Source organism: Brachypodium distachyon, chromosome 2 (genome assembly GCF_000005505.3).
Source record: "Brachypodium distachyon strain Bd21 chromosome 2, Brachypodium_distachyon_v3.0, whole genome shotgun sequence".
Classification (NCBI taxonomy): Eukaryota; Viridiplantae; Streptophyta; class Magnoliopsida; order Poales; family Poaceae; genus Brachypodium; species Brachypodium distachyon.
Window position 1 is genome coordinate 34,315,782 of NC_016132.3, and position 21,994 is coordinate 34,337,775.

Consider the following 21,994-nt stretch of genomic DNA (forward strand, 5'->3'; position numbering starts at 1 on the left):
TTGACTCTTTTTCACATAGTCAAATGAAGCACTATGTACATGTTTTTTTTTGTCTTTCTAAGTAAACCGTAAGCCAAACTTATAACGTAGAGTTCCTAAATTTTTGTTGTAGTTGAACTAAAACCACAAAAAGAGTCTAGAAACGGAGAGAATATTCTTTAGTTGTATACCAGGTACCATAAACATACACAAAATCATTTAAAAAATATGACGATGGTTAAACTAATTCTGAACAATATCTTTTAGAAATATTCTGAACAATATTTCACCTACTCAGCCACAACTATTCATCCACTTTCGTTGTTAACTCTAATAAAATTTGCCAGAGAATTACCCAGACAATATGGATATAAATACTCTTTATATAATACTCCTACTAAGTTTCCAGTAGAGGCAAGTAAGATAAATAAATTGAGACTTTATATGTGGAATACAGCCCGAGACAGACACGGAGGAGCAGTAACAAAATTCCCTTGTACCTCTTCATTTTCCAGCCAGAAAAACCTAAACTGTTGTGAAGGGGGAAATGCAAATTAAAAAAGGGATAATGAAATAAAAATCTAAAAATAATACCCTTCCATTTCATCCCGTCTTCTCTTCCTCCCCCTCTTCCTCTTTCCCCTACCCGTGGCCATGGAGTCGTGCAGCTTCCGCACCGCCACCTCTCCTTCGCCGTTCCCCTCGGCTCCTTCCTCCTCGTACTCCTCCTACGCTCGCTCCCCTTGCCCCAATATCCGATTCGCCGTAAGCAGTTCCCTCCTCCTCCTCTTAGCCGATTTTCTGTATCTTTTTTTCGCCCTTTTCCTGATTCGCCGTAAGGGTGTTTCTTTTCGTTTTCGTGCAGAGAACGAGAAATGGCAGGCAGATGGGGATGCGGAGGAGGGCCTCTGGGTTTGATGCCTTCCCGCCCCTCCCAGGCAAGGTTTTCGTTGAGGAGGTGAGAGTTTCTTGGTTTATTTTTAAATTCATTTTTTGGTACAAATTTCTGAGAGCTCCGGGTTAGGGTTTTTCGAAACTTGTTGATCTTCCTCCGGGTTACAAATCGCACAATTACTTTCTTGGATAAATACTGCTATCTAGATAGTTCCTGGCTAATTTTAATCTTCCTTGCCTTTGTTGTAGTAGGCCAGAAGTAACTGGGACTATGTGGTTCTGACTGCCTGCAAAGGTTGTCAGATTTTGTTCATGTCTTCCATTTCAGTGCGGTAGCTAAGTGAGTCTCGTGTAAATAGGTCAAGTCGGTGGATTTATGGGACTTCAATGGCTCTACATATGAATTCCATCTACCCATTAGCTACATTTTCTTATAGCTTGATGCTGAATCACTGATTGAGGTGTTTCTTACTCCCTCCGATCCTTAATTGTTGTCGAAATATTACATGTATCTAGACGCTTTTTGAGAATAGATACATCCATATTTGGGCAATTTGAGTCAAGAATTTAGGATCGGAGGGAGTAGATATTAAGCGACGGTCTTACCTGTTAGTTGCTCAATGGAGTGGATCACTGGGTCTTAGCCTTTTTTACCAAGCTCCTTGATAGTTGATAGTTCTTTTTCTTGGATCGTCATCATAGCTGGAGCTATAACATGCTACAAAACCGAACCCTTCTTGGGCTATGTTTAATACCATTTCATGAGTTCTGCAGGATTGAGTTTCTTCTTCTCTTTTTGTCAGTTATTGATTCAACAGACTAACATTTATTTCCGTTAGACAATTGGAGCTGAATATGGGGAAGGCTTTGAGACATTTAGGATGGATGGACCACTCAATATCGATGTGGTAAGTATATATCAATATCATCATAGGTTGGCGTATAATTACGTCATATCTGATTAGGTTATGTTGACAACCTACCATATTTCTGTCATGTTACTTTTGCTAATACGTTTCCTTCTACCTTTCAGGATTATCTGAACGAAAAATTGCAAGAATGCTTCCTTCAAAGGATAAGGCATGCTATGAAGCCAGATGAAGCGTTTGGGTTAATCTTCTCATGGGACAATGTTATTGTGAGTTTTTTTTTGTGTTAGTGTATTATATTGCATTGGTTAGTGACGTTATGTGTTTTAAATGGCATTTTGAAAAAAACTTGCTTGTCTACAATTTAACTGCAAAAATAGTTCAAGCAAATCATATCTTACCTTGTACACAAATCAACATATCTGGTTCCATTGCATTACTGGATTTGTTGTTATGTAGTTTCCTTTGCAGATCATTCTCGTATTGTATGTTTGCGATAATATGTTCTTCTCTGTTCTCTTAGGCTGACACAGACTCACTAAAATTGGATGCTTGGAGACAGCTTGCTCTGGAGGAAGGTATGTTTTTTAGTTTTTTGGTAAAAAGCCTATACATTGCTATCTTACCTTGATAAATACATATTAATGTAACTTATTATCTTGCACAGGGAAGGATATCCCTACTGCTGCTCATATAAAAAAGAGTATTCTTCATGGTTCTGCTGATCATGTGCTTAGAAAGGTGTGTATCTACATTATGTTTTGAAATTTGACACCATGCCGTGCATTATCATTTGAAAATTCTAATTCTATATTAAATTGTTTTAGCAGAAAAAACAGAAGTACAAAACCTAAAGAAATTACATTTTCTCTTTAGCATCCCTTTTACTGTCTCCCCAATGCCTTTGCTTTTGCCCTGGCACTTAAAGCACCAATTCTACTTGTGCTTATCCAGGTTTTGTATTGGGCAAAAGAGGATGGTCAAATGGAAAAACTAAAGGCACGCCTTATAGAGCTGTACTATGAAAGTCTCTTCAAAGTAATTTTCTCTCATCTTTTGCATTGAGTATGGTTTAATTTACTCTATGATTGCCTCTGATTATTTGTTATTCATGTCATTTAGCTTGATACACCAGTAGAGGGATTGAGAGAATGGTTGGATGCAGTTCAGACAGCAGGCATACCCTGTGCTGTGGCATCATCCCTGGATAGGAGATGCATGGTTGAAGCTTTGGATAGGATGGCCCTAAGCAAATACTTCAAGGTTCTTTGATTTCATCCATTTTAGTTTCCCTTGGTCTACTGAACAATGAAAAATAGGATGCTTAGGCATATGGGGTATTCACAAGTTCATTTTATTCGGGCACCTTGTCAATTGCAGGCTATTGTGACAGATGAGGATGATATGGAGTCAATAGCACATAGGTTTCTGTCAGCTGCTGTGAAGGCATGCTTCTTCTCGACTATTAGTTGTTGATTGCTGTGTTGAACTGAGCTAAGAATATACTGCTCACATCTTCGTGAATATCTTCTTGGCAGTTGGATCGGAAGCCCTCAAAGTGTATAGTGTTTGAGGATGACCCAAGAGGTGTTACAGCTGCTCACAACTGCACTATGATGGCTGTTTCCCTGATTGGCGCTCATCCCGCGTATGCAACTGTCCTTCAAACTGAGCTTCTTGGATCATTCTTGTCTTTGCACTCCTGATAGATATCACAAAGCCAATAATACATGATTCTCATGCTGGAACGTTTCTGGCCACATGCAGGTATGAGCTGGAACAAGCCGACCTTGCTGTCGCGAGATATAACGAGCTCTCAGTGATCAACCTGAGAAGGCTGTTTGCACACAAGGGGATCAGCTTCATGGACATGCAGAAGCAGATAATAGAGAGGTCACCACCCAAGAGGAAGCTGACAGTAGACACCATCTTCTGACTGACTCTTTATTCTGGTTCTCCTTTGTTCATTCTCGAATCGCCAGCCAGATGCCCACCATCTTTGGGCAGTGTATATAGTGTTGCATTGCCTGTCAGTTAGATAAGATAGTGCTGATGTTAGCTGATCCTATATCGTTACATTCGTTCAGAGATCTCTGAATGTAGCAGTTGTATTGAATTTTACTGGAATAAAAGTGCTTCTGCTCCAATCAATGCTGTTGCTACTGTAAGGTAATGGCATCATCAAATTTCTTGATGATACTAATGGCATCATCAAATTTCTTCACGATTCGAAGTTACATGAAGATGACTGTTACATGCTACTCCCTCCGTCCAAAGTATATACGTTCTCGTTAATTTGTTTAAAAATTTGATTGACCAAGTTAACAGAAAAAAATCTGCCAACACCTACAACACTCAATTACTTTTATTAAACCTGTCATGATATATATCTTCAGAGCATGTTTATTCGGTACTGTATTGTTGTCACAACATTGCTGCATCTGCTGTGGACTGGATTTCTTTCATCCTCAGCAGCATTACCAGCAGGGCGGTTGCCATTGCGAATGTAGCCAAGTTATAGGGCAGCTGTGTATGGCTTTTGGTGGGTTTCGTCATGAAGATAGCTTCAAATCAGAAATTTCACAATGTGAAAGCTGGCCGAGCATAAAAGAATTCAAGTCGATCATCATGCAGCTGAATGCTGAGAAGACCTAGCTTGCCCCCGACGACTTCACAGGAAAAATTCTTACAATACTGCTGGGCGATCATCAAGAATGAAATTATCGCAATTTTAGCTGAATCTGGTTGCACAAGTGATGCTGATCTAGCTCTAGGGCCCTACGCTCCTCTGCTCAGCCAATTTTCCAATAAAAGAACCAGAAAGCTGCCAATGATCGAGGAGCTCGATCTCGCTAAGTAGAATACATATGCACATGGCCTGAACCGCAAGATCACATGTCATACCTCGTGCGTAATACTTTACTCACAACTCACAGATGATGGCTAGCTAGTTGCCAATGCCCGCGGCAACTTCAACTAACTAAAGTTTCTCCAGCAAGCACACGAGGAACCAGCAGCGAAAGCTTGGCAGCCTCGCGTTTGGCTGGCCATGGCGGAAACCACTGGATCTACCTCTCCTTCTCTGCACATCGTGGTGTTCCCATGGCTGGCCATGGGCCACATGATCCCCTTCCTGGAGCTCTCCAAGCGTCTGGCCACGCGCGGCCACGCCGTGACCTTCGTCTCCACGCCCAGGAACGCCGCCAGGCTGGGCCTGGGCCTGGGCTCCGTCGGCCCGCCAGGCGTCCGCGTCGTGGCGCTGGACCTGCCGGCGGTCGACGGCCTGCCCGAGGGAGCCGAGTCGACGGCGGACGTCCCGCGCGACAAGGTCGGGCTCCTCAAGAAGGCCTTCGACGGCCTCGCCGCGCCCTTCGCCGCCCTCCTCGCCGGGTTCTCCAGAAAGCCTGACTGGCTCGTGCTCGACTTCACCCACTACTGGGCCTGGCCCATCGCCGAGGAGCACCAGGTGAGGAGCCGCCGCCGGCCCACGGCAGCACAGAGTCCATCCATCGATATCACCATCTTGGAGAAGAAGACTAATTTCATTCTTTTTCGTCAAGCTAGATCCCGTGCGCCATGTTCATCATCTTCGCGCCGTCCCACATGGCCATCACGGGGCCGGAGCAGGAGAACGAGGCGCACCCGCGGAGGACGACGGAGGACTACATGGCGCCGCCGCCGTGGATCCCCTCCCCATGCCCCTCTGCCTACCGCCGCGGCCGCCACGAGGCCGAGCGCATGGCCGCCGCCTTCCGGCCCAACGCGTCGGGCGTGGCCGACGTGGGCCGCTTGTGGGCCGGGATGCATCGGCCCATCTGCCGCCTCGTCCTCTACCGCAGCTGCCCGGAGGTCGAGCTCGAGCCGCCGCCGCTGTTCCCTCTCCTCACCAAGCTCTTCTCCAAGCCCGCCGTGCCCGCCGGCCTCCTCCTCCCCGACGGCGCCGATGATGACGAGTCCTCCTCCTCCTCCTTCGCGCCGGCGATGCGGTGGCTGGACGAGCAGCCGAGGGGGTCGGTGGTGTACGTGGCGCTGGGGAGCGAGGCGCCCGTGACGGCGGAGCAATTGGGGGAGCTCGCGCTCGGGCTGGAGCTCTCCGGGGCGCGCTTCCTCTGGGCGCTCCCTCGGCTGCGCGAGCGGCGGCTGCTCCCGGAAGGGTTCGAGGCGCGGGTGGCCGGGCGCGGCGTGGTGAGCTCCGGGTGGGTGCCGCAGAAGCGCGCGCTGGCGCACGGCGCCGTGGACGCGTTCCTGACCCACTGCGGGTGGGGATCCGCCGTGGAGAGCCTGCGGTTCGGCGGCGGGCACCCGCTGGTGATGCTGCCGTTCGTGGCCGACCAGGGGCTCGTCGCGCGGGCCATGGAGGCCAGGGGCGTCGGCGTCATGGTGCCCAGAGACGAAGGCGACGAGTCGTTCGACAGGGACGGCGTCGCGGCGGCGGTGAGGAGGGCCATGTCGGAGGAGGAAGGGAAGGTGCTCGCCCGCAACGCGGCCGAGCTGGGAGAGATCGTGGCGGACACGGCGCGGCAGGAGCGGTATGTCGATGAGCTCGTCGAGCAGCTGCAACTGTACAAGTAATTCCATGGCGGCGCCGCATTGTATTAGTGCCAAGTCTGTTGTACTGACGAGTCGTGATTTATTGTGAGACTCACAAACTGGGTTCATCTGTGCCATTGTTGATTGATGTCCCACGTTAAACCAGTGGATCGGCTTCTCCTTGTCTGCAGCATCCTAGTGTTCCAATGGTTGGCATGATTCCCTTCCTCGAGCTCTCCAGGGGGCGGATCGATCGGGTGCATGTTCGCTAACCAGAATTTGTGTTTACTCCGTATATGTTGTGCACAGGATTCCAACTCTGGAGGGTGCGGAGGCCCAGCCGGACTCTGGACGGTTCTCAATATAAGCACTCCCAAGTCCCAACATAAACAACCAAGTCGCGGTCTCCACCAAATTGGATCGTCTCAATCAGGGTTTGGAGGACGCCGCTCAATCAGACGGACGACTCCGGTGGAGCCAGGAATCCCACGGCCGCTCCGGGCTCAAGCGCCAAGGAGAAGAATATCACGCCGGTGATCCAGACCCTGACACCGACAACTCCCGACTTGCCGGGGAGAAGAAGAAGGAGAAGCACGTCAAGAGTAACGCATCTAGCACTACTGCTCGGACACAAGGGTTTCGCACAATAACACCTGCCACTTCCAGAGATAGGACGACGACGCGCACGGCCAAGGCTAACAACAACAACAACAACAACAACAACACATCTAACACATCTTGTCCCAGTCAACAGCGTAGGCCAGCCAGTTCCCCCAAATCCAGTGCTGGCCCTCCTCTTCGCAGCAACACTAATCGTAAGCCCTCTGCTGCTGCTGCCAGCAGAACCGCTACTGTGCAGCTTACGCCGGAGATGAGCAAGGACCTGCAGGAAGCGGAGGATGAGATCGGGAAGCTCAACGAGTTGGGCCTGGGAGATGACATCAGCTATGAGGAGTACAGCGATTACGCTGAACGGCTGCCGGACATCCCTGATGTTGACACTTACACTAGACTGCGTCCTGCGCAGCTCAGCCAGCTCTATGCTCGCCATGCCTTGTATCGCATTAGATATTGCCAGGTTTGATCCGTAGTCCCGTCATCCGTGTCATACATTATACTAGTTTCTAATTTGTGCGTTTATGTTGCTTGTGTTAGTGCTACATCATTTGCTGTATGGTGGGTTGGTACACCCTCCCTCCGTCCTGAATTTACAAATCCACGTCAGTTGATTCGGGACGGAGAGAGTAGCTAATTTAATCTCGTTACTGATATCATTGTTTACAGTTGTCACAAGGGGTGCCCGAGGAGGAGCTGACCTATGATAAATTGAAAGAGAAATACCCCCTTCGCGATCTTCAGAAGAATGATTTTTTTAAGCAATATGAGAACAATGGCAAATTAGATTGGTCTTTCCACCATGACTACTGCAAACTTGCTGGCCTGGAGGACTACCAACGGCTCGTCCTTCACAATGTAAGATAGATCATCTTTACGCTCAGACACTATCACCAAAACGATCTAATTTCGCTAAATCAATATGTTTATATGGTGATGTAGTTAAACCTTATAAAAAGTAAAAAGACCGTTTCAGGATTCTTGTTGTGTTCTTGAGATCCCTATACATATGTTCATGCTATCTTTCGTTGTACTGAGTTTTAATTATTGTCACCTTTAATGAAGTGTTCCATAATATTGTCATATTTTATAAGCCCACTCTCTATGACAAACAGTCCAGTATGACTAAATTAAAATATTGTGTGCATCCAGGACAATCGCGTTTTACCTTGTTGCTCTTTATGTGCTCGCTGCCTTATTATGTTAATAATGAAACAGTGAAACCGTTGCTGTTTTTTTTTTTGCTATCGAGGATGGCAGACTTTATTATTCCTCTAGGTGACTTTTAGCAAACATAACTAAGTATGTTTTTCTATCTGTATTCACTTATGGTGAAGTGCATGTTTGTTGCTCCTTTATCAAAACTTGTTCAAAATGTTCAAGTATAGTTATTTGAGTTACGTTCTTTGTCTTTTACTGTTGGCTTTCTCTCTCTGTGTAGGGTGGTTTTGAGTATGCCAAATGGGATGAGTACCACAAGGGTTTTCGTAGCTATGAGATTGAACAAGAATATGTTAAATATTATCAAGAATTGTCAAAGAAACTTAAGGTATGCACCATAGGTATGATAAAGTTACTCAAATGTTAAAAAATATTGTATTAACAATTTTTTGATCTCGAAACAGTGGATTGAAGCTTATGTGCAAGATAGACCTTCATCTCTCAAGGTAAGTATGACTATACAAAAACCATGGAGTGACACTATGTCAATATATATTATAGCGTCATGATAATTCCTCTTTTATTTTAGTGGGGGAAAATATTGACAAGAGGAAATTTTCAAGCAATCAAGATCGCTACTGACTTCTCCAAGATAACGGGGGGTTTAGCCAGTTTCCGCTTTCTACGTAGGGTCTCTCATTCACTTGTTAATTTATTTAACAGTTGCATTCTTTTTTATTCAGGAGTTTTTGGGTAGCATGAGCTTTGATGTTAATTACTACAATGAGTTTGATGGTGTTTATTACGAGATTTGGCAGCGGTACACTAAGGAGGTTAGCACCGTACCCCAGTTTTCTGAACAACTATGCAATGATTGATGAATGGTTTTATCTCTTGTGTTTTCATGCTTCGTAATGCAAGTTTTTTCTTTCTTCTCTTGAACAATTCTTAGAAGAAATTCAGGGATGCTTTAGATGAAGTCTATAAACTTAACATGTTCCCGTTACGCCAAAACAGAATGAGATGTGCACTGGGTAATGACACGTTCTGCTCCAACTTCGAAAATGAGGTAAATTGTTTTTCTTTGCAGATATTTGGTAAATTCAACATGGTATTCTCATCCTTTCCAAAAAAACAAACAAAAAAAAACATGGTATTCTCATGTTTATATGCGTTTTATATGCTTATCTCTTTCATACTTTTTTCTTTCCAGTTTCTTGCTTGCACAGCTTGCCTTGAGGAAGTAAGTACCGTTGTGTTGTGTGTGTCTCACACGCTTAAATGGAACCTATGGTAATATAGTTCTTGTTTCTGATGCCATGCTTGACTATAGTTTGCAGAGGATAAAGCGCAGGTTACAGAGGATAAAGCCCGACAGTTGATTGCAGAGGCACTTAGGAAAGAGGTACCTGATTACAAAAATGCATCTGTATGCCTGTTCCAACTAGAGTTTACTCTAATGAGATCCATTTTTTTCAGACGCGAAAACCAAAGTTCTATGAGGATTATTGTAGGAAGAAGATCGGCATTGCCCAAGCCATTGGATTAATTCCGAGCGTATCATCTTAACTGTTGCTCTTCTGGCATAAATTCACACCATTTCGTTTGTCGTTAACCAAGTTAGATATATAGACGGCCACTGTCATAAAATCTTCGGTTGCAAGATTGAAGCGACACGGTGTGCTTATAACGTTAGATGCGGTAGAATAAGATGCCAGCAGTCATTTGTGAGATCTTGTCTATACACAAATGAATGCTGTACTCTTTGCTACTAAACTAATTTATGTACTATGATAATTTACTTTCCTATAAATTTCATTGTATTAAATATTATTTTGGGACTTTGGGTATAAGGATATTAGGGAAGAGTAAGCCTTTTCAGTATTGAAGTGTAACGCTTACCGTATCATAAGAAGCGAAGAAGGAATTTTTCTGGGTGTTTCTGTCCTAGTACCGTTGATCCTGAATGTGTAGAAACATTTGAAGTTTCAGTTATCTGAATTCAGGTATGAACCTGGAGGCAAACTTTTAAGCCCAGCAAATTGCAGGTGGATCTTTGATTACAGGGATGAAGGATCTTTGCCTTCAGTAGGCAGAGATGTGTGGTATAATATTCCAACAGATTTTGTAAACCTTTGATTATACTGTATTGATTATTATTTTGAAGTTTATATCAAGGGCTCAGCCTGTATAGTTTTGCTCCGGGGCCCCGAAATCTGGGGACCGGCCATGAAACTAGTTTGAATATCTTCATTCGAAATGTAAATGCTTGGCGGAAAATGATAAACGAGTATCTTAATCATCCCCTGAATATTCCATAAAAAGACTCCATCTTGTATACAAAATTTGATAAAGTGATAGCTTCCCAGAAAAGACATACTACTTGAGCATTACTTACATTACAAACTGAAGCCAAATGTGACAGCAAAAGCAAGCCAGGACTACGACAACACGCCAAAGTTCTCGGCGGCGGTACCAAACGCAAAGGCCAATGCGACGGTAGAGGCGAGAGGGCCGCCATCATCCGTGTCACAACCTTGACAGCTCGGGTAGGCGGGGATTTCTTCATAAGCAGCAGCAGCAGCAGCATCACAAGAAGAGTGCTGTCACGAAAGTAAACATGTTGGCGAGCATAAATATATACAGCCTCGCTCCTATTCCCCGGACAGGAAAATGCAGCGTCGGATCGAGAGAGAGAGTGGCTAGCCGAATGGTACCGTCTCAGCGTTTCTTACCAAATCAAAGCATTTGAGCACACCGTGGTGAAAAAAACAAAGGCATTTGAGCATGCAGGAGGCAATTAATCCACAGAAGCAAAAATCGTCGACAGCAGGGATCGAACCTGCGCGGGCGTAGCCCAACAGATTTCAAGTCTGTCTCCTTAACCACTCGGACATATCGACTTGCTGTGACTGCTGTATTCTTTTAGCATTATTATTAGTTAATTCGATGTTGTAGTCGGAGTACTTGAAGTTAACATAAACATTTGCTTCTGAGTTAAAATCAATCATTATTTTTTAAACCAAGTGGTACATGCCACTGCTTCTAATATATCATTATTAATTGTAGGCTCTCTGTAAACTAGGATTGTTTCGTTTTGCATCACGTGGTGTTTCATAATTGTGGGATGTCACTAGATTGCGTAACACGACCAACCACACATCTCTACGCTTGCCCCAATAATAAAGCATGCATATTTCCATACGTGTTCCTTGGCCAAAAAATAAGAAGTATACGTTATAGGATATCCCATTCCGCAGTGAGAAGCAGTGCTATCTATATTTTTTTTAACCGGACGTCGTGCTACTCCTAGTGTTTTTTTTTGTGCGAATACGTGCTACTCCTAGTTTTTTTTTCCACTAGATGCTAGGAGCACCAAAAACAAACTATTTTTAAAATCATCAAACACAAAACTAGCCGATTTCCACTACGACGGCGTGCCTCTTGGGCCGACCAAGCTCGCACTTGAATTTTGAGCAGGCCAATGAACCTTAAAGATCCAGTATTTGGAGCAGGCCCGTGCACCTTAAACATCCTGCGGCCCACTCGCTATGCGACCTTCGCAGATGGGTTCCCACGGCCCATGGGTTGGTTAGTCCCGGAGTTCCGGCGGCAGCGCCTCTTTACGGCCCCACAGATTCCGTGGAACATCTTCTCGCGGGCCGTTGCCGCTGGATGGAGTGGTCTACGACCCGTTTGCATGTGTTTCATATGCAAATCAATATGAAATCTTATGCTAAAATTCATCAACTACTGGATTAGGAGTATGAGACAATCGTGCCAAAAAAGTGATATTGTTATATATATTGTTTCAAAAAAAGTGCTATTGAGTTAATTATGTTAAACTTTACCGGGAGAAACAAAGAAGATAAATCCAAGTCCAACTCCAAACCATAAATGGTGTCTGAAATTTTGGCTCCTACACCTTTGTCTTTTTGTGTCACTATTCACATTGGATTTCTCTTTCCTGTTTCTCAGTTTGTTAGATTGGATTTGAGTTTGCAAATTTTGTAAGATTATAGGCACTATATCAAATTCTCTCAATTTTCCTTTACAAGAAATCTAACTTTTTAGGGGTGCTACCCAAATACTCCCTGCTTAGAGGCTATAAGGGATTGAAGGTAACAACGTCACGCGTCGGCCAAATAATCAGCTCAGGAAATAGCTAGCCTAAAAAAAATACTATGCAAAAAAAAAAACATAAACATAAGATCGATGATCAATTATCGAACTGGCGGTGACGAAGATAGATAGACTGATAGAGGGCTTCAAGCTGCCACGACAAAAACTTATTCTCCGTAAGTTAAGTTTAAAACCGTTAGTTTGGTGACTTCCCCTCTACGGGCAACAACGTCACGCTGACTCCGGCAGCGAACGGCGCGCCCTCGAGTGAGTTTTGCCGCTGAAAAAAAGACGTATTCATCTTGGTTTTGTTGTAGGTGTTTTTCTGTGATGTGATACTCAAGTTTTGTTTAGTGAAAACGCATTATTTTTAAAAATGGGCTAAATCAGAAAGGGACATGCATGCCTGCCGGCTAGTCGTCAAACACTAGCCGTTTTCCACTATGAGGGCGCGTCTCTTGGGCCGACCAAGTTCGCCCTTGAATTTTGAGCAGGCCAATGAACCTTAAAGATCCAGCATTTGGAGCAGGCCCATGCACCTTAAACATCCTGCAGCCCACTCGCTATTCGACCTTCCCAGCGTTCCCATCAGTTTGCAGCGCGTCTTACTTACGGCTCCACAGATTCTGTTGCCGCCTTCTCGTGGGCCTTTGCCGCTGGATGGAGTGGTCTACAACCCGTTTACACATGTTTCATATACGCAAGATCAATATGAAATTTTACGCTAAACAAGTACTCTTTCTGATCCTAATTTTTCTTTTAAGAAACACAGGCAGACGCGCACATTCAAACCCTATGCACGCACTAAATACTCATAACGTAATATTGTTGGATTTAGATTGTTTCAAAAGAGTGCTACCGAGTTAATCATCGAAACTATACACATGCATAGAGATAAATCCAACCATAAATGATGTCTGAAATTTTTGCTCTTATACCTTTGTCTTTTTGTGTCACTATTTACATTGGATTTCTGTTACTCAATAGTTAGATAGAATTTGTGTTTAGTACAAAATCTGAGACACGTAATGAATCGGAAGGAGTAAGATTATGGGAGTGTCTATTTCTAAGTCGTCTAAGAAATCATTATTTATCAGCCAACAATCGTAGCCATTCAATCAAGATTTTCTTATTGATTGGACCTGCAATAATTAATCTTACACGAATCTCGACGACTGAATCAAAAGATTGTTATCATCGACTAAGAAATAGTTATTTCTCAGTCGTCTAAGAAATAGCAAAACCATAAGATTATATATGCACTATCAGATCCTCTCAATTTTCTTTTACAAGAAATCTAATGTTTTAGGGGTGCTACCCAAATAGGTGGGAGCAACCGACATTCTCTCCCTTTCTTGCTTAGAGGCTATAAGGGATTGAAGGTAACAACGTCACGCATAAAAAAAAAGGCTCTTTTACGGTACTCCGGAATAAATATGAGCCATCCATATGTCCTGGTCTACTGATAATCTTGCTTGGTACTCGAACACAGATTTTGTGGAGTACCGTCTCTGAAACTAAGGAGTGCCTCCGAATTAAGGGTAAAACTGTAATCATAGTACGAGTTATTTAATTCATTTTTTTAGGAACATGTTATTTAATTCATTGGGTACGGGCTAATATGGTCAATTAACGAAGTGGCGGCGACGAGAATAGATAGAGGGTAAGTTTGATGACTTCCCCTTCTACGGACAACAACGTCACGCTGACGCCGAGTGAGTTTTGCCGGTGAAAAAAAGACGTATTAATTCGTCTTGGTTTTGTTAGGTGTTCTCTGTGATGTGATACTCAAGCTAAATCAGAAACAGTAACCAGGATATGATTTATATGAATTGGTTTGTTCGATCAGAAGTGCTATATATTTGTATATCCGTATCGGCATTCAGACTTGTGTGTCATGTGCACGCAGACATGCATGCATGCCGGCCAGGATATGAATAGGTTTGTTCGGTCGAGCGTCCTCCGGCCTGCCAACTACCCGTGCCATGCCCCACCTAGTACGCCACGGAGCACACACATGCCCTATACACGTACTGCACGGTGGCACACCTCATCATGCAACTCTGCGTCAGACCCATCATCATCCAAAGGGTGTGTACTGAATGCTCATAACAAACTCACTGCAGCAAGACCGGCCGGCCTGGAGCGCTCGATCATGTATTCATGTCGTCGATTCAATTCCAACTCGCGCCCAAACCAATTAAATCGATCCCCACACATGCAAGTGCCTCAGGGTTCGATGGCGCGTACGTGTCCCGTCGACCTCCTTTTCAGTTGGCCTGCAATTAACGGCCGGCCGGACTACATAAACGTACGTAACCCTTACCTCGCGCCCAGACCAATTTAAAATCCCCACCCATATGCTGCTAAGTATGGAATGGAACAGTATGGTAGGCCGATCAGTATTCCATGGCGCGTGTCCCGTCCCCGTTGGACATTGGCTCAGTTTCAGTTGCCAGCAACGGCCGGACGTACTAGGACCAGTTACGTACGCGCCTCTCAGGCACAAGCTTGACGTACGTAGCCTGATTGGCCCTTGTTTTCATTCGCAACCCCCTCCCACACTCTCCTTGGGCCCAAAACCCCACCAATTAGTTGCCGGTGCTAGAAATTTCTTTGCTGTGTACGGAATACAACATTGCAAGTGGATTGCGTCAATTAACGTTTTTTTCTTCATGCTTATCCTATTTTCGATGCTATTTTTCTCAATATATTTTTATTTTGCAAAAATCAGCTCAGCATAAACGGTTGAGTAGTAACCACGAACAAATCTTGCAAACTCCTTTTTCTTTTAGAACACAAAAATACTGAGCCGGCAGATTTTGAGATCTACATATACATGTGCATGTTATTTGTGTATTTTTCCTGTTAATTTTTGAGACACAGCAGCATGTGTTGCAATTCTAACAAAAAAAAATCTGCCCATTTCAAAGTACAGAATCTTCACAAAACAATCTGCTACTCCAGATTTTTGAGGTGGTACTGAAATTTACATCACCATCCAAACAGAACAACAAGTTATGCCAGGCTCAGGTCGTCCAGGTTGTGCCTGTAATGGAGTGTAAACTGAATTCAACTGAATTGAATTCAGCTTGTGCCTGTAATGGCACATAAGATGTTCATGTTTCTTTTCGTCAGTCAAAATCTTTCAATGCACAGCCATTAACTTTTAACTGAAATGAATTAAGAATTAAAAGAACTCTAGCCATTCAGTTAACAGTTAAACTGAACTGAGTAAAAATGGAGTACTCACAAAGTTAAATCTTAACAGACACAGGTCTCTATATTCTGCATTTTTCTTCTTCAGTTTCCATTCTACAGTGTAGGAGTGAATTGCTATCGACTAGTTTCAATAATTTGATTTATAGGACTGAATTTCTATCGACTACAATCTCATTTTGCATTTTGACACTTTCGGTTAACATTCATTTGATTAAGACACCATACAATGGAAATATTAACAATGCTGGAGCAGTAGTAATTTCAAATTTGGGAAAGAACTTCTATAATTGTAGGGTTGAACTTCTATTTTGGGTAGAAATAGATTCCTGCCTTCCTTTTTTAATCCTCAGATTGCTCGCTTCCTTCTTTTCTAATCCTGAGATTGCTCCCTTCCTTCTTCCAATCCTGAGATTGCTCCCTTCCTTCTTCTAATCCTGAGATTGCTTCCTTTTTTAATTCTAGGATTGACAACCGGAGGCGGAGGCACTGGTGAGGCGGAGGCGCGGGCGCAGGAGGTGGCGCTGGCCAAGCCAGGGATGGCGGCAGGAGCTTCCTCGCCTGGAGCTCGCCTGGATCAGCACCGACGGCCTGGAGCAAAGCGAGGGCCGCAAGAGCTCCCTGGCTTGGAGCAGAGGGACGGCCCGCGGGAGCTCCTTGACCTGGAGCAGAGGCCGGCGGCCTGGAGCTGCTGGGGACTGTGCGGTGGTGGGGCGGCGACCTGCTGGCCGGAGCAGGTGGATGGGCCGCGAGCTGCGGAGGCGGGCATCCGCGATGGATCTCCTCCGCGAGATTGGATTGCCGCCTCTGACGGGAGCTCTGCTTGCCTCCGGCGGCGCGAAGGTTGCGGGACGGCAACGGCGGGAGCTCCGCTTGCCTCTGGGGGAAGATTTCAGTTTGGATTTCAATTTTGGACCCAAATTTCAAATGAATTTTAATTTGAGGGATTTTTTGGCAAAAGTTCAATTGCACTGGATAGGTGGAAGGACGCGACATCCTATTCTGTACAGAAGAAAAAGTATTTAAACCTGAGTGGTCTGGTTCCACCACAAGGAACCAAGCCACCTGAGTTACGATTGGTTCACAAATCTTGCAAACTCCGACATGGACTAGTTCGGTTCTTATAGTACTATAATCATTCACTGCAACCGGCCCATTAAAAAAAGATCACTGCAACCCGATCATGCTGTGCTCTGAATGCATTTTGGCCCACCTCCTTTGTGCTTTTAATCGTCGGAGGACCAGCCAGCTAACGTTCTACTCTACTCATACTTGCTAGTAGAGCAATCCGTAGATCCGGGCCGTTGTTGGTGACCAAGGACAGGAGACAAGAGAAATTGCTGCAGATCGGCCATGGATGCCTAGATATATGCTTGTCGTCGTCGTCTAGCTCGCATTTCTTTGCGACCTGTAATGAAGCACGGGAGCATAACCTGCAATGTGTTTGGAGTTAACCAGCAGCAAACTCTTGTTTGTTTCTAGCTTTGCCTAGCTTGCACGTTTCCAATAAAATAATCCATCGTAGTATAGGCCGGTTGGGGATTTAGGTGGTGGGGCATGCTACTCTGATAATCAGATCGTTTCTTTTCGGCCTCAAATTTTCTGAACCCATGTTTTAACCAAACTGCGTAGAACAGTTGTCTGTGTATTCGATTGGTCAAACTTCTGACTGAACTGGTTTTGATGCACGTACGAACGAAGCTGCCACATCTATCTCGTAATTAATCTCTCGTGTTGTTGGGGGTACTGAGGATCGGAGCTAGCCGTCCTATAATTAGTTGATGACCGAAATAAGGTCTGTACTGTACGTACCACACGTGGGTTATCAAATCTTGTCGTGCCTATGAGTTGAATATAATCAGTAGAACTCGATCTCGATCGACCGAAAAACATGGCCAACAAGGCGTCATTAAATGTGTGTATATATGGAGGGAGTATAAATCATGACAGAAATATTAATGATACATCGGCTCTTAATTTTGAAATCCAAACCATGCAAGGCTTTTTTTTTTTAGAAAAAGACGGCCGCTTCCGTTCTCCGAATAGAGAGAAAAAAAACTGTACAAGCGCTGGATCCCTGGAAGGATCAAGAAGAAAAAGAAAATAGAAAAACACAGGGACAAAGAGGCCAAGAAGAACAACAAGACTAAAAGTCTCCCGAATTCTCCTCGGCTAATACAGTATATCGAAGGCCAGCTTTTGCTGGATCTAAAAAATAAAAGACTCCCGAAACCCAAACCAAGACTTGCAGCATGATATATATGCAGTGTCACGCTATCTTGAAATTGAGAGATCGAACGGTGATTATCAGGAAGGTCGTTTTCAAGCGGCGGCAACAACAATATAATGGTCGCCCAGATCATCCATCCATCATTTAAGAAACATATCTACGTGAGAGACAGGGTGCTTGCATGGCGATGGCGATGGCGCGAGGCAGCATTTAACTTTACCACATGCATGGTAAGCAAAACTACATAACTATATATACACTCTTTATCAGAAAAAAAAAATGAAGGCGAAAAATAATTAGCCAATACCAATATTTTTTTCCTAAAATACACGAAATTAATTAAGCTTGGTGTATCGTCATCAATAATTTTTCGTTTTGAGATGTGAAAGGAGAGAAAATATCCAGCTATGTATGCTTATTTGACCACCATGATTACATAAGCAAGCAGCCAATCTGCCATCTATGCATGCATGTTCCGGTCTGTATACACGCAAGTAACCTTTAATTATGTCTAGCAACAATGCCGTGTCAAATGCTCGTTGATCGAGCGACGGCAAAGGTCAGCTCCTTTTTATGCCACTTTCTCTCCTCTGTCGAAAGGGAGAGAGATCAGCAAGAAGTCGACAGTTACCTTTCTATACGAAAGATCCTTTGAGATTAATATTTTTGGGAAGATTATCCTGCTTTGAGAGTAACAAGCTTTTTACATCGATGGTTCTCAGCTAGCACCGTATTATCGTCAGGTTTTTGAGTTGATTAATGCGTTGGGGAATTTGTTATCTTTCTCATAGGAGACTTCGGATCGATCTTAATTACGGTGACATCAGGCGATCGATGGGTGACGACCATGGAATATTAGTTTGTAAATCATCTTTCTCGAGGAAAAATCCATTACATCTTGTCGTAGAATATTTGGAGTTATGCTTAGAGTAATATATTTCCTCAGTCCAACAAAGGATGTCTCAACTTTGACTAGATTTGAATGCATCTATACAGTAAATTATGTCTAAATACATTCAAATTTTGACAAACTTGAGATATCTTTTGTTGGACGGAGAGAGTATATCTTGCTCTCACCAAAACTGTGTGTTTTCCGCATTAACTTGAATTATGAAAATCCAGCTTTTTCAATATGTGCTGTCTATTTATAATTGGTTGGGGAAAGGATGCAAAGACACATGTGTATGTAGAAAAAGAAGAAGATATATCTTATGAAATGTTTTCTCTGAGGAGGTCTTGGAAGAAAGCAACACATGAACCGACATAGGTGTACGAAATTTTTCCGCGCGCGTAGTCTTTTTTTGGTGTGTGTGGAGGGAAGTCCTCCGGGTAATCCTGGTAATGCTGCGGCCGGTGATGAGTCACACTTGTTAATTTGCAACGTGCTCTTTGGCTTCGTCCCCATTAAGGCTGCATTAGTTTTTTTCCCATTTGAATGCTAACTTCTCTTCAATTCCTCAACGAAAAATTTGCTGCGTTGTCAACAAGGCGAGGCATAAGAACAGCCTGAATTCCTAGTAAATAGCACAACAAATTGCATGGGTCACCCCTCGTGTCCACACGCCCGCTGGAGGAAGGTGACACGTGGTATGACTGCTAGGAGGTTTAGGTGCTTCCTCAACCGTGCATCCATCGTCCTTTAGGACATGTATAATGGTAGACAATAATAGGTCATCTTCCAATGTCATATTGTGCATTGCTTAAATGAATAAAAATAATTGAATAAATGTGAATAAATGATGAAATCTAGTACTCCAGTATAATGGAAGATTTGCAAAAAAAAAGTGTTAAGAGAAGTTATGCAAAAAATGTTGTCTTCTCTCATGCATTTCATGTGGTCGGCCGGGTCGAAGCTGGGCGAGACTCGTCCCAAAATGTGAAACGTGAGGAGTCGTTCAAACCTTGAGGAACCGCAGGCGGACAACAAATCGTATAATAACCATGCCGTGAAACGTTCCAGAAATTTGACTGTCAATTCCCAGATTTAATCCATTCATATCTTTATCATATTTTGTACTAACAAAATACTAATTTTAGATACATTTCCTTGAAACGTTCCAAAAAATTGACTGTGAATTGATACACAAACGTTGTTTTCAACCGTGTCCGTTCTTTTCCGGGCTTGAAGCCGAAAAACTACCTGGGCCCTACCTAGCACGGCCTGCAAGTGCAAATAGCTGAGAGACGATCTACCCACCCCCACGGATATATAATTGCTCTAGCTGCCTACGAGATGCCACTGCCACCTGCCCCTTTTCCTCCCTTCCTTCCTTCCTTGAGAACCGCCAGCTTCAGCTTCGGAGCTCCTTCCTCCACTCGCATCTCTCGCTAATTAGGCAGCCAAGCAGAATCTAGCTAGCCTAGGTTGTTTCGGGCGTCCATGGCGAGCACGAGGAAGGAGGCCCCGGGGCAAGAGCGGGAGGAGAAGCAGGGCGGAAAGGTGTACTCGAAGATGCTGTCCAAGGACGCGGCGGCGGCGCTGGCGGTGCCGTCGTTCCGGGTGTACTACGGCGTGGCGTCGGCGGGGTCCGTGCCCTTCCTGTGGGAGTCGCAGCCGGGCACCCCCAAGAGCTCCCCCTCCGCCGCCGGCGCCCTGCAGCCGCCCCTCACCCCGCCCCCCTCCTACTACGCCGCCGCCGGTAAGAACCAGGGCCGCGGCGGCGGCGGCGGCTCCTATTCCGGGACCCGCTGGCTCGCCTTCCTCCGCCGGAAACGCCGGACGTCCTCGCCCTGCTCGTCTTCTTCCTCCTCCGCGGCGTCATGGTCGTCCTCGTCCACGGCGTCCATGTCGCCCGTCTTCACGGTCCAGTCCTCGCCCGCTCAGCGGGGCCACCGGCGCGCGTTCTCGGCCTGCGACGAGATGGAGGCGGCGGCGGCGGCGGAGTGCGAGAGGAGGAGGAGGGGCTGCGGCGTCGCGGTGGCCGTCCGGAACGCGCTCGCCACCGTCGTCGGCCGCCGAGCCACCAGCGCCGCGGCGTAGAGCAGAGCAGAGGAGGAAGAAGATGAAGCTACTACTAGCAGATGTTTAAATTTCGGAATACCCAGGGTGTGCTTTGCGTTTTGTTTTCTCGTCCTAGTAGTATAAAAAAAAGAAAACGAATGTACTTAACCTTGCATCAGCAGTGTGTAAACATAACAAGATAATCAGTAATATCGTGTGGGCATGATGTATGTACGTAGTACTTGTGTATCGGCAACCGTATAATTCGTGCATCACCTTGCATAGTTGCATTTATACGGTTGTATATCTGCATCTGGTCATGCCAGGCCTGTACGTACATTACATAATGCAAATATGTGTTTTGTACTCCTGCAATATCTAAAGAATATGAGGTGTTGCAGATGAGAAATTCTACAACCAATTTGCGTCACTGCTTTACTGCAGCAGCTGCAGTTTACTGTCATTCTCATTTACAGCAGCAGTTTACTGTCATTTTCAGTTGTTTTTATATATAATCATACACTTGTGTCACACGTTTTAACTTTTTATGTCATCTATTTTCATACGGTTTGAACATTTTAGGTTCATTGTGATGACGGGATGAAGACTTTTGAGGAATTTAGAAATTACAAATACGACGAAGACGTCAACCCGGGCGTCATTAGTAAGAAAAGCTTCATATGTGGCTAGCAACTTGTCAGTGTTTGATACAAATTTTATTGTTTGCTAATCCTACCCAATCTACAGGACCCTATGCATGGGGGTCATTAATGAAACTTGGGAGATAATTAAGCACGAATCTAAGGGTTCGTTCGGATCCCCCTGTCTCGCGCTCGTGGTTCATATCTCTGTCACAAATCTGCACACATTTGTTTAAGTGTCCTCCTCAACTTGCACATTAATTGGGAAAGAAAATGCAAAGGGGGTTCTGATGTAGTACTCCAGTATTCAAGTGGTGCCACATGACCAATCTAAGATCCTTTTGCACATTGTTCTTGGCCTCTCTTGATTGTTACTTAGTTAATTGTTTCGGCAATTTTTGTTTACTGCTCCCTCCCTCTGATGATCCTGACAAAATAAAGGAGAGTGAGCTTGTTTACCCAGTCCAATGTCCCTGGATGGTGCTACCAAGAAGGGACAGTAGTGGTTAAGCTGTGCTGATTCTTTTGCATTTTGAACTCTGAAAAAAGAAAGAAACAAGAAGAGGAGACTGGCTCATTTCTTGAGGTTGATGTGAGATTAAAAACTTCTTTAACACAAAGTCTTGCCTGAAGTCATGCATCAACTGCCTATCAAGACACTGATGGTTTTTTATGTGATGTTGGCATACCTATTTGACTTGGATTTGGTCTGAATTTATCCACGCAGTCACTTTCTCATGTTATATCTCACAGGTTTTTTAAAAAGAATCGGGCTTCGTCGATCCCAAGCATT

General features: G+C 44.6%; 4 protein-coding genes and 1 non-coding gene across 6 annotated transcripts; 4 read left to right on the forward strand and 1 right to left on the reverse strand.

Annotated features, from left to right (window-relative positions):
* The first annotated feature begins 535 nt into the window (after positions 1 to 535).
* LOC100826130 (5-amino-6-(5-phospho-D-ribitylamino)uracil phosphatase, chloroplastic) lies at positions 536 to 3,893 on the forward strand. The gene is made up of 11 exons (XM_003568800.2): positions 536 to 744; positions 845 to 937; positions 1,713 to 1,781; positions 1,907 to 2,011; positions 2,266 to 2,320; positions 2,410 to 2,483; positions 2,697 to 2,780; positions 2,865 to 3,005; positions 3,123 to 3,188; positions 3,281 to 3,390; positions 3,510 to 3,893. The coding sequence occupies exons 1-11, from the start codon at positions 634 to 636 to the stop codon at positions 3,676 to 3,678; spliced, it is 1,077 nt and encodes a 358-aa protein (XP_003568848.1). The 5' UTR covers positions 536 to 633; the 3' UTR covers positions 3,679 to 3,893.
* Positions 3,894 to 4,049: 156 nt separating this feature from the next.
* LOC100826441 (UDP-glycosyltransferase 91B1) lies at positions 4,050 to 6,723 on the forward strand. 2 transcript variants are annotated; one of them, XM_003568801.4, is made up of 3 exons: positions 4,050 to 5,208; positions 5,307 to 6,271; positions 6,582 to 6,723. In XM_003568801.4, the coding sequence occupies exons 1-3, from the start codon at positions 4,792 to 4,794 to the stop codon at positions 6,637 to 6,639; spliced, it is 1,440 nt and encodes a 479-aa protein (XP_003568849.2). In that variant the 5' UTR covers positions 4,050 to 4,791; the 3' UTR covers positions 6,640 to 6,723. The 2 variants fall into 2 exon arrangements, with proteins under 2 accessions (XP_003568849.2, XP_024315163.1); XM_024459395.1 differs by lacking the exon at positions 6,582 to 6,723 and having other exon boundaries at positions 4,324 to 5,208; positions 5,307 to 6,462.
* LOC100835523 lies at positions 6,640 to 10,073 on the forward strand (the record flags this gene model as incomplete). Its single annotated transcript, XM_024458813.1, has 10 exons — positions 6,640 to 7,350; positions 7,557 to 7,745; positions 8,329 to 8,436; positions 8,513 to 8,554; positions 8,638 to 8,719; positions 8,772 to 8,881; positions 9,001 to 9,117; positions 9,262 to 9,291; positions 9,382 to 9,453; positions 9,528 to 10,073. Coding segments are annotated over 10 exons (1,551 nt in total), but the record flags the coding sequence as incomplete, so codon positions are not given.
* Positions 10,074 to 10,869: 796 nt separating this feature from the next.
* On the reverse strand, positions 10,870 to 10,951 carry TRNAS-UGA. Its single transcript has one exon. It is a non-coding gene; the product is annotated as a tRNA-Ser (tRNA).
* An 8,876-nt stretch (positions 10,952 to 19,827) lies between these two features.
* LOC100826757 lies at positions 19,828 to 20,977 on the forward strand. The gene has a single exon (XM_003568802.4). It carries the CDS (start codon positions 20,000 to 20,002, stop codon positions 20,597 to 20,599), a length of 600 nt encoding a protein of 199 aa, XP_003568850.1. The 5' UTR covers positions 19,828 to 19,999; the 3' UTR covers positions 20,600 to 20,977.
* Positions 20,978 to 21,994: the final 1,017 nt, after the last annotated feature.

Excerpts from the sequence above, each read along its gene's own strand:
- LOC100826130 (XM_003568800.2), top strand. The coding sequence starts at position 634 with ATGGAGTCGTGCAGCTTCCGCACCGCCACCTCTCCTTCGCCGTTCCCC. Across the intron at positions 2,321-2,409 it reads ACAGCTTGCTCTGGAGGAAG|GGAAGGATATCCCTACTGCT; the intron begins GTATGTTTTTTA and ends TATCTTGCACAG. Across the intron at positions 2,484-2,696 it reads CTGATCATGTGCTTAGAAAG|GTTTTGTATTGGGCAAAAGA; the intron begins GTGTGTATCTAC and ends GTGCTTATCCAG.
- LOC100826441 (XM_003568801.4), top strand. The coding sequence starts at position 4,792 with ATGGCGGAAACCACTGGATCTACCTCTCCTTCTCTGCACATCGTGGTG. Across the intron at positions 5,209-5,306 it reads CCATCGCCGAGGAGCACCAG|ATCCCGTGCGCCATGTTCAT; the intron begins GTGAGGAGCCGC and ends TCGTCAAGCTAG. Across the intron at positions 6,272-6,581 it reads GACACGGCGCGGCAGGAGCG|GATTCCAACTCTGGAGGGTG; the intron begins GTATGTCGATGA and ends TGTTGTGCACAG.
- LOC100826757 (XM_003568802.4), top strand. The coding sequence starts at position 20,000 with ATGGCGAGCACGAGGAAGGAGGCCCCGGGGCAAGAGCGGGAGGAGAAG.